Source organism: Oncorhynchus nerka, linkage group LG14 (assembly GCF_034236695.1).
Source record: "Oncorhynchus nerka isolate Pitt River linkage group LG14, Oner_Uvic_2.0, whole genome shotgun sequence".
Classification (NCBI taxonomy): Eukaryota; Metazoa; Chordata; class Actinopteri; order Salmoniformes; family Salmonidae; genus Oncorhynchus; species Oncorhynchus nerka.
Window position 1 is genome coordinate 88,127,257 of NC_088409.1, and position 12,067 is coordinate 88,139,323.

At 42.6% G+C, this 12,067-nt stretch overlaps 1 protein-coding gene across 1 annotated transcript in view; it reads right to left on the reverse strand.

Moving 5' to 3' along the window:
* dync2h1 (dynein cytoplasmic 2 heavy chain 1) overlaps positions 1 to 12,067 on the reverse strand; it is a 377,649-nt gene that overhangs the window by 39,892 nt on the left and 325,690 nt on the right. The window contains exons 83-84 of the mRNA XM_065000515.1: positions 11,101 to 11,397; positions 10,912 to 11,016 (exon numbers count right to left, since the gene is read on the reverse strand). Of these exons, the coding sequence (XP_064856587.1) occupies positions 10,912 to 11,016; positions 11,101 to 11,397 (402 nt within the window). The remainder of the gene's footprint in view (positions 1 to 10,911; positions 11,017 to 11,100; positions 11,398 to 12,067) is intronic.

Here is a 12,067-nt window from a genome sequence, read left to right on the forward strand (position 1 = left end):
GATAGTGTTAGTATTAGTGATAGTATTAGTGATAGTGTTAGTGGTAGTGTTAGTGATATTATTAGTGATAGTGTTAGTGTTAGTATTAGTGATAGTGTTAGTATTAGTGATAGTATTAGTGATAGTGTTAGTATTAGTGATAGTATTAGTGATAGTATTAGTGATAGTGTTAGTATTAGTGATAGTATTAGTATTAGTGATAGTGTTAGTGATAGTGTTAGTATTAGTGATAGTATTAGTATTAGTGATAGTGTTAGTATTAGTATTAGTGATAGTGTTAGTATTAGTGATAGTGTTAGTGATAGTGTTAGTATTAGTGATAGTATTAGTGATAGTGTTAGTGGTAGTGTTAGTGGTATTATTAGTATTAGTGATAGTATTAGTGATAGTGTTAGTGGTAGTGTTAGTGGTAGTGTTAGTGATATTATTAGTGATAGTGTTAGTATTAGTGATAGTATTAGTGATATTATTAGTGATAGTGTTAGTGGTAGTGTTAGTGATATTATTAGTGATAGTGTTAGTGATATTATTAGTGATAGTGTTAGTGATAGTGTTAGTGATATTATTAGTGATAGTGTTAGTGATATTATTAGTGATAGTGTTAGTGATAGTGTTAGTGATATTATTAGTGATAGTGTTAGTGATAGTGTTAGTGATATTATTAGTGATAGTGTTAGTGATAGTGTTAGTGATAGTGATATTATTAGTGATAGTGTTAGTGATATTATTAGTGATAGTGTTAGTGATATTATTAGTGATAGTGTTAGTGATATTATTAGTGATAGTGTTAGTGATATTATTAGTGATAGTGTTAGTGATATTATTAGTGATAGTGTTAGTGATAGTGATATTATTAGTGATAGTGTTAGTGATATTATTAGTGATAGTGTTAGTGATATTATTAGTGATAGTGTTAGTGATATTATTAGTGATAGTGTTAGTGATAGTGTTAGTGATATTATTAGTGATAGTGATATTATTAGTGATAGTATTAGTGATAGTGATATTATTAGTGATACTATTAGTGATAGTGATATTATTAGTGATAGTGATATTATTAGTGATAGTGATATTATTAGTGATAGTGACATTATTAGTGATAGTGATATTATTAGTGTTAGTGTTAGTGTTAGTGATAGTGATACTATTAGTGATAGTATTAGTGATAGTATTAGTGATAGTGATATTATTAGTGATAGTATTAGTGATACTATTAGTGATAGTGATATTATTAGTGATAGTATTAGTGATACTATTAGTGATAGTGATAGTATTAGTGATAGTATTAGTGATAGTGATATTATTAGTGATAGTATTAGTGATAGTGATAGTATTAGTGATAGTATTAGTGATAGTATTAGTGATAGTGATATTATTAGTGATAGCGTTAGTGATAGCGTTAGTGATAGTTGCAGTTGTTAATGACAACTTGTTCTCAAACTGGCCTAAAGTGTTTAAATAAAGGTGAAATAAAAACATAAAAGTGATAGTGTTATTGTGGAAGTGATAGTGTGTTCCACCTCACAGCTCCTAACTACTGTCACTGCCCTTAGCACCTACACACATAACTACTGTCACTGCCCTTAGCACCTACACACATAACTACTGACACTGCCCTTAGCACCTACACACATAACTACTGTCACTGCCCTTAGCACCTACACACATAACTACTGTCACTGCCCTTAGCACCTACACACATAACTACTGTCACTGCACTTAGCACCTACACACATAACTACTGTCACTGCCCTTAGACACTGCCCTTAGCACCTACACACATAACTACTGTCACAGCATAACTAACTACTGTCACTGCCCTTAGCACCTACACACATAACTACTGACACTGCCCTTAGCACCTACACACATAACTACTGTCACTAGCACCTACACACATAACTACTGCACTGCCCTTAGCACCACACATAACTACTGACACTGCCCTTAGCACCTACACACATAACTACTGTCACTGCCCTTAGCACCTACACACATAAACTCACTGCCCTTAGCACCTACACACATAACTACTCACTGCCCTTAGCACCTAGCACACACATAACTACTGTCACTGCCCTTAGCACCTACACACATAACTACTGTCACTGCCCTTAGCACCTACACACATAAACTGTCACTAGCACCTACACACATAACTACACTGCCCTTAGCACCTACACACATAACTACTGTCACTGCCCTTAGCACCTACACACATAACTACTACTGTCACTGCCACATAACTAGTCACTGCCCTTAGCACCTACACACATAACTACTGTCACTGCCCTTAGCACCTACACACATAACTACTGTCACTGCCCTTAGCACCTACACACATAACTACTGTCACTGCCCTTAGCACCTACACACATAACTACTGTCACTGCCCTTAGCACCTACACACATAACTACTGTCACTGCCCTTAGCACCTACACACATAACTACTGTCACTGCCCTTAGCACCTACATAACTACTGTCACTGCCCTTAGCACCTACACACATAACTACTGTCACTGCCCTTAGCACCTACACACATAACTACTGTCACTGCCCTTAGCACCTACACACATAACTACTGTCACTGCCCTTAGCACCTACACACATAACTACTGTCACTGCCCTTAGCACCTACACACATAACTACACATAGATCTTAACATAGACACGCACACAATTTCTCTATAAGGGAAACACACACACACCCTGTGTGAGCTGTTGTTATCAGAGCTCTGCACGTTCTCTCTCCCCCATTGCTCGCTCTCACTCTCAATTCAAAGGGCTTTATTGGCATGGGAAACATATTTACTCATTGTCAAAGTAAGTGAAATAGATAATAAACAAAAGTCAAATAAAAAACGGACAGTAAACATTAACCTCACAAAAGTTCCAAAAGAATAAAGACATTTGAAATGTCATATTATTTTTATATACAGTTTTGTAATGATGTGCAAATAGTACAAACAGGAAATATTTACAATTGTGTTTCTTCTTCACTGGTTGCCCTTTTCTTGTGGCAACAGGTCACACATCTTGCTGCTGTGATGGCTGTGGTATTTCACCCAGTAGATATGGGAGTTTATCAAAATTGGATTTGTTTTGGAATTCTTTGTGGGTCTGTGTAATCTGAGGGAAATATGTGTCTCTAATATGGTCATACATTTGGCAGGAGGTTAGGAAGTGTAGCTCAGTTTCCAAGTCGCTCTGGATAAGAGCGTCTGCGAAATGACTTAAATGTAAATATAATGTAATGTGAGCAGTCAGCACAGAGCTTGTCTTCTCTTGAGAGCCAAGTCTGCCTTCTGAGTCTGTACATAGATTTCCTTAAGTCACAGTGGTCAGGTATTCTGCCACTGTGTACTCTCTGTTTAGGGCCAAATATCATTCTAGCTTGCTCTGTTTTTTTGTAAATTCTTTCCAATGTACCAAACGTATTATTATTTGACCCTGCTGGTCATCTATGAACATTTGAACATCTTGGCCATGTTCTGTTATAATGTGATACAGAATCGCTATTATTTTAAATTTCTAGACCTTATAGCAAGAACCACCTAGCCATCAGAAGCTAACCAGCTAATTAGCTACAAGCTATTTCGTCATTGTTAGCCACTGCTAGCGGCCTTTACCTTCTTCACAGGTACCAGCCTTTTTTTAGCCTGGATAACACTCGCCAGCCTACCAGTAACGAACTGTCTCACCACTACAACGGCGGATTCCTGTCGTAATCCCTGGACCATTCTCCTGATCTTCACAGCTAGCTAGCACCCACCGAGTTACCCAGTACCAAAGCTATCCCTGAGGCCCACCTCCCGGCCTACTCAGTTGTTCACCCAGACTCCACCCAAACACGGCTAGAACCCACTACTCCACCGGATCCTTGCCGTAAGCTCTGAACCTTGGCACCGGATCCCCGCTGCCGAGTGGCTATAGTGGCTAACGCCCCTGCCCCGAAGCTAGCACCAGTTAGCCGTGAGCCAGGCGCATCTCCTGGATAGAAAACTAAATTACTACAACTACAATTCCTCTTTCACCATCTGGCTTGGATCCTTAGTCGACATGGCGCCCCGCCGCACCACCACGACTGGTCTGCCGACGAATACTCCATCCGCTGTGCCTTCAACCGGCCTCCGTCGGAGCAGACGCTTCTACTAGCCCCTGGTTACTAACTTTAAATGCCGTGTCACCCGCGTGCTAGCGTAGTAATGACTACTCCACGGCTTCCCTGTTCCATCGATTGTTGCCTCCTGGACCCTATGATCACTTGGCTACATAGCTGATGCCTGTCCATTAATCACGGTACACCATTCTTTTAATTTATTTGTTTATCTGTCGGCCCCAGCCGCGAACTCAGGCTCTGTGTGTAGTTAACCGACCCGCTCTGCCCATTTATCGCCATTTTACCTGTTGTTGTTTTAGCTGATTCGCTGTTGTTGTCTCACCCGTTGTTGTCTTAGCTAGCTCTCTAAATCAACACCTGTGATTGCTTTATGCATTGCTGTATGTCTCTCTCTGTTGTTTAGGTTAGTTATCATTGTTTTAGTTTACAATGGAGCCCAGAGTTCCACTCCTCATACCTCCTTTGTCCCACCTCCCACACATGCGGTGACCTCACCCATTATAAACAGCTTATCCAGAGATACAACCTCACTTATCACTCAGTGCCTGGGCTTACCTCCGCTGTACCCGCACCCCACCATACCGTCTGCACACTATGCCCTGAATCTATTCTACCACGCCCAGAAATCTGCTCCTTTTATTCTTTGTCCCCAACGCTCTAGGCGACCAGTTTTGATAGCCTTAACCGTACCCTCATCCTACTCCTCCTCTGTTCCTCGGGTGATGTGGAGGTTAACCCAGGCCCTGCGTGTCCCCAGGCACCCTCATTTGTTGACTTCTGTGATCGAAAAAACCTTGGTTTCATGCATGTCAACATCAGTTTGTTTTACTCACTGCTTTAGTACACTCCGCCAACCCTGATGTCCTTGCTGTGTCTGAATCCTGGCTTAGGAAGACCACCAAAAATTCTGAGATTTCCAAAACCAGCTACAACATTTTCCGTCAAGATAGAACTGCCGAAGGGGGAGGAGTTGCAATCTACTGCAGAGATAGCCTGCAAAGTTCTGTCATACTTTCCAGATCTATACCCAAATAGTTTGAACTTCTCATTTAAAAAATGAACCTCTCCAGAAATAAGTCTCTCACTGTTGCCGCCTGCTACCGACTCACCTCAGCTCCCAGCTGTGCCCTGGACACCATTTGTGAATTGATCGCCCCCCCATCTAGCTTCAGAGTTTGATCTGTTAGGTGACCTAAACTGGGAAATGCTTAACACCCCGGCAGTCCTACAATCTGAGCTAGATTCCCTCAATCTCACACAAATCATCAAGGAACCCACCAGGCACAACCCTAAATCTGTAAACGTGGGCACCCTCATAGACATAATCCTTTCCAAATTGCCCTCCAAATTCACCTCCGCTGTTTTCAATCAGGATCTCAGCGATCACAGCCTCATTGCCTGTATCCGCTATGGGCCCGCGGTCAACCCCTCATCACTGTCAAACGCTCCCTAAAACACTTCTGCGAGCAGGTCTTTCTAATCGACCTGGCCCAAGTATCCTGGAAGGATATTGACCTCAACCCATCAGTCGAGGATGCCTGGTCATTCTTTAAAAGTAATTTCCTTACCATCTTAGATAAGCATGCCCCGTTCAAAAAATGCAGAACCAAGAACAGATATAGCCCTTGGTTCACTCCAGACCTGACTGCCCTTGACCAGCACAAAAACATCCTGTGGCGGACTGCAATAGCATTGAGTAGTCCCCACGATATGCAACTGTCCAGGGAAGTCAGGGACCAATACACGCAGTCAGTCAGGAAAGCAAAGGCTAGCTTTTTCAAGCAGACATTCGCATCCTGTAGCTCTAACTCCAGAAAGTTTTGGGGTATTGTAAAGTCCATGGAGAACAAGAGCACCTCCTCCCAGCTATTATTCGCTCCTATGGACTATTTATTGCCTACCTCCTCATGCCTTTTGCACACACTGTATATAGACTTTCTTTTTTTTACTGTTGTCATGATGTTGGCCTCTGAGTATAGCAACCATCCCCCTCTCCCCTCTGCCTCCCCCCTTTCCTCCTTCAACTAGACTGCTGTGGTCAGAGGTCATATATTCCTGAGAAGACCTCATGTACACACAGTTATAGAGAGAAGTTTTTCATGGAGACAAAGGAAATCCTTCCACCTCACAAAACTTGAGGTACGAACAAATGTAATGTTCCAGAGCAAGTGTAAAAGATCGGTGAAGAATCCAGCTACGAACTGGTCCGTTTGGCACAACTTGGGAAGCTCAAGAGAGACGGTGTGGCCACATTACCATAACGCTGTTTATATAATAGCCTCAGATATGAGGTTTACATCTAATTGTTGTATAAGATGAATGAGTGAGTATGATACTGTTTGTATAATTGTGTAATATGATTGTGGACTGTTTAATGAAGAAAAATACAATTCCCTTTTGAACTAAATCAGAGGACCGCCCCTGAGCCCAGTTAGGGTCATACATCCTGGGACAGCCCTTTTCTGCCATTCCGAATAAAACCCAACTTTGGGAAATTATCACCAGACCGAGCTTACCTCAATTACGAGATGGCTAAAGGTTGACAAATCTTTTAACCATACCACGTGGTTAAAGTCTTAGACTATCGATACCGACAGAATAAGAACAAGTCTGATACAAATGACTAGTCTGCAGCTAGGAATTCGGAATCATTGAACGCGAAGAACGACAACCGCCGAAACATCCATTCTCTAACGAATGTCACTTTGAACTATCCCTTCTAACCAAGACAGAGAGAGGGAGGGAGAGAAACCGACAACTCTACGAAAGACACAAACTTTTCACTAGCGATCAAGACGACACACTGAGCGTAAATATATATATTGATTGCAATTGTTCCCGAATGAGTGAGCGTTCATGTGTAAAGGATTAGCATTTTAATTGTTATAATTATCACTCCGCCATGCCAGTTTAGCCCACTAGGGCACATTCTCATTTCATGTAACCACATTTACCTTGTTTGTTTGTTTATGCATTTCTGTGAATTACTTAGTTAGTAATAAATAAATGATTTAAGACAATTGATGTATGGATGACTCATAGTGAAGACTGGGTTCGTGCAGATAACCAACAATTTACGACGTTTGGAATGAGACTAACGTGAGGTAAAGTAAATCATTCATTAATTCGAAGACTAATTGATCAGATAAAATATCTGAAAAGTTATTTTAGGAAATTATAACTTTGTAATCTGAATATTTTTCCTTGGTTCCCCGATTTCATAGTTAATTAGTTACTTGATTAATCAGTTGATCGCATACTAACTAATTACAGATAATCTTTGCTAAAAACTATCAGTCTTCAGTTAATGATAGTAAAGACATGACAGTGTCATTGACTTGTTTATTGTGTTATTGGCTTGCTTATTGTTAACTCCATGTGTAACTCTGTGTTGTTGTCTGTGTCACACTGCTTTGCTTTATCTTGGCCAGGTCGCAGTTGCAAATGAGAACTTGTTCTCAACTAGCCTACCTGGTTAAATAAAGGTGTTCTCAACTAGCCTACCTGGTTAAATAAAGGTGAAATAAAATAATAAAATAAATAATCTCCACCCAGCACAGCCAGAAGAGGACTGGCCACCCCTCATAGCCTGGTCCCTCTAGAGGTTTCTTCCTAGGTTCGGGCCTTTCTAGGGAATTTTTCCTAGCCACCTTGCTTCTACACCTGCATTGCTTGCTGTTTGGGGCTTTAGGCTGGGTTTCTATACAGAACTTTGAGACATCAGCTGATGTAAGAAGGGCTTTATAAATACATTTGATTTGATTTTGTCAAGTACAAATATTTTTGTTTTCTCATGATTTGGTTGGGTCTAATTGTGTTGCTGTCCTGGGGCTCTGTGGGGTCTGTGTTTGTGAACAGAGCCCCAGGACCGGACCAGCTTGCTTAGGGGACTCTTTCTCCAGGATCATCTCTCTGTAGGTGATGGCTTTGTTATGGAAGGTTTGGGAATCGCTTCCTTTTAGATGGTTGTAGAATTGAACATCTCTTTTCTGGATGTTGATAATTAGTGGGTATGGGACTAATTCTGCTCTGCATGATTTGGTGTTCTACGGTGTAAACAGAGGATATTCTGCACACACACCTCTCTATGAGTTGTTCCAGTGCTGGTCTGGTTCGGCTCTTTGCAAAACGCCACACGGTTAGGAAAGTTCATCAGGCTCCCTGTGCTGCTTGGTGCCAAACTTCTCCATTAGAGAGTGTCTGTGTGTGTGTGTGTGTGTGTGTGTGTGTGTGTGTGTGGGATGCATTTCTGTAGGTTACATCAGCCGGTGTCTGCAACAACAACAACAGCCTCCACCCCTGGGTCCAGCTGGAGGACGACAGGCTGCCAACACAATAGTCACACTGAGGACATCTACCAGGAAATTGCATGTGTAGCAGCACAGAGGGATCCTAAAGAGAGAGAGTGAATGATGACTGTAATATATTTTCTGTGGTGATAATGGTGAAGCAGTGATTTATGTAAATAGCCCAAAGCAGGGACACACTTTCACAGAACACTACAAAACACAGATTCTCTCTTTTCTTCCATCTCGCTCTCCTCTCTACATCCAGTGTTGATACCGGATGATGAGTCATCAGAGAAGAGGAGTGCAGGGAGGGAAGGGAGGGAGGGAGCGAGGGCAGGAGGTGTGATTCTCACTGTTAGACTGAATCATATCTCTACTCTAGTCACTTTACTGTAGATCTGCCCTGGGACCTACAACGCTATCTGCACAAACAGTTACAATATGTCACCTCATTGAACCTTAAGGGTGTTTTACACCAAATCCGTTTTCTTTTATTCATTAATACAAGCACGTCTTTTTAATGACGCCATTCACATCAATTGCGAAATATCGTCATGCCGCAATCCGTCAACTATTTATTAGGAACAGGATCAATTTTTTTGTATTTTCTGTAGAACTGGAGATAGAAGCATTATATTTAAGCAATAATGCCCGAGGGGGAGTGGTCAATATACCACGGCTAAGGGCTGTGTCCAGAAACGACGCAACGCGGAGCCCTGGCAAAATACCACACCCCCTCGGGCCTTTACTGCTTAAATATCTCCAGTTCTACACACGTGTCAACGCCAGACAGACAGATGGAGGCGCAGAAATAACAAAGCCATAGAATCAAATGAAATATTGAACAAAATTACAATCCAAATAAGCAATCCATAGTGAAGTGTGATTGCACAAGACCTAACGTCCATCAATTAGAGGCACATCACAGTGAGAGAAATGGAGAAAGGGAGAGAGAAATGGAAAAAGGGAGAGAGAGAAATTGAGAGGGAGAGAGAGAGAAATGTGGAGAGAGAGAGAAATGTAGAGAGAGAGAGAGAAATGGAGAGAGAGAGAGAGAAATGGTGAGAGGGAGAAATGGAGAGAGAGCAATGGTGAGAGGGAGAAATGGAGAGAGAGCAATGGTGAGAGGGAGAAATGGAGAGAAAGAAATGGAGGGGTAGAGAGAAACGGAGAGAGGGAGAGAAAAACAGAGAGAGAGAGAAAAACAGAGAGAGAGAGAAAAATGGAGAGAGAAATGGAAAGAGAGAGATAAATGGAGAGAGGGAGAGAGAGAGAGAGATAAATGGAGAGAGAGAGAGATAAATGGAGAGAGAGAGAGAGAGATAAATGGAGAGAGAGAGAGAGAGATAAATGGAGAGAGAGAGAGAGATAAATGGAGAGAGAGAGAGATAAATGGAGAGAGAGAGAGATAAATGGAGAGAGAGAGAGAGAAATAGAGAGAGGGAGAAAGAGAAATGGAGAGAGGGGGAGAGAACGATACAGAGAAAGAAATCAGAGCCAAAGCAGCAATAATTCTACTTTAGGGCTCAGAGGAAGAGGTGGTGAATTAGCCAATAACACACGGCTCCAGATTTAGCAGCAATAAGTGCCGTGTCATACAGCATGTCGGAGCAATTTCCCCTCTCAATCTGGGAGAGCAATCATCTCTTTAATTGGCTGAGTAATTAGGCCTTTAATTGTCCCTCAAACAGCCCCTGCTGACAGGCAGAGATCACAGTGACAGACCAAAATGGCTGCCATGCGGAACACAGTGCTGGACACAATATGGCTGCCATGCGGAACACAGTGCTGGACACAAAATGGCTGCCATGCGGAACACAGTGCTGGACACAAAATGGCTGCCATGCGGAACACAGTGCTGGACACAAAATGGCTGCCATGCGGAACACAGTGCTGGACACAAAATGGCTGCCGCGTCAGCCAACTCCACCAGCATGAGTGATGTGAATTTGACTGAGTATTTTATTTGTCAGTTTATAAAGCCTCTCCTTTCTTCATCCAGACCTGTATGAGGCCCCTGAGTTCTCTCTCCAGTAGCCTGGCCTGTCCGTCTGGCCTTGGCTGTGTGAAAGAGTGCATGAGTGTGGGAGAGTAGGGGTGATTGAGTGTGTTGTGTTCGAGTCCGAGGACCTGTGTGACTGTGTAGATATCCAAGGTTAGAGGTACAGGGAGATAATGTGCTGATGAGGGACATTCCAAACATCAGACAGGTCTGAGGCAGAGAGAACTGAGGGAGGATGAGGTGTGTGTAGCAGCCAAATAAACTTTGGGAGGACAGGGTGTGAGTGGTGGCTTTCCTGTGGAAAACAGAAGCCTGCCAGTGGGGTCAAAGGGCATGAGGGCAGGGGAGAGGCACTATCCTCTTCTTATGGGACACAGGTGCACCCTCTGTGTGTGTGTGTGTGTGTGTGTGTGTTAGTCTGTTAACCCCACGTGAGAGCTGATCATTTCTGTGTGTGTGTGTGTGTATACGGTTGCGTATGTGTGAGCGGTAGGTGACCTGAGAACTGATGATTCTCTGCGAGGAGCGTTCGATGTTGGCAGGCAGGCCGAAAAACGCTGGCCGGTCGTCTTCTGGAAGATTCTCTATCACACCACGATAGTCCTGAATACACAAACACACACACAGAGTTAAACAACTGACAGAGATGGTGTGTGTGTGTGTGTGTGTGTGTCTGTATAGTCTCACCAGTATGGAGCAGGAGTTGGGCAGGCTGATCTGAGAGGGGAAGGTGTGGCCTCTCTTGCTGCGTTGGTTGTGATTGGCTGAGCCAGAGAGGAGGTGTGAGGAGAAGAACTGTTCCAGGTAGGAGCGGAGGATCTTCAGGTCACATGGGTTGTCTATCCTGCCTCCATAGATGGCATTCTCCAACAGACCATGGACAAACTCCCACTGGAACACCTTACCACCATCAAACAGACGGTCGATGATCTCAAAGCCAGCCCGCAGATCAGACAGAGAGAACTCATAGAATTTAGTCCATCCCTAGAACAGAACATTAGAACCAGACAGAGACATAGTCATGAAAACATGAAAACTTAGTCCATCCCTAGAACCACAGAGAACAGAACATTAAAGCTTAGTCCATCCCTAGAAAAGAAAATTAAAACTGAGTCCATCCCTGGAACCACAGAGAACAGAACATTAAGACTTAGTTCATCCCTAGAACCACAGAGAACAGAACATTAAAGCTTAGTCCATCCCTAGAACCCCAGAGAACAGAATATTAAAACTTAGTCCATCCCTAGAATCCCAGAGAACAAAACATTAGAACCACAGACAGAGAGAACAGAACATTAGAACTCGAGACGAGAGAGAACATGACAGAAACCAAATAGAGCGACTGTCAGGAATAAACTCAGCCTCTGTATCCAAGATAACTGTCACCTTGCTGAGACACTGCAGTGGCACTTCAGGCATCAACATGAAGTCGCATCTGAAAGGAACATGAAGTAGCATCTGAAAGGAACATGAAGTAGAATCTGAAAGGAACATGAAGTAGCATCTGAAAGGAACATGAAGTAGCATCTGAAAGGAACATGAAGTAGCATCTGAAAGGAACATGAAGTAGCATCTGAAAGGAACATGAAGTAGCATCTGAAAGGAACATGAAGTAGCATCTGAAAGGAACATGAAGTAGCATCTGAAAGGAACA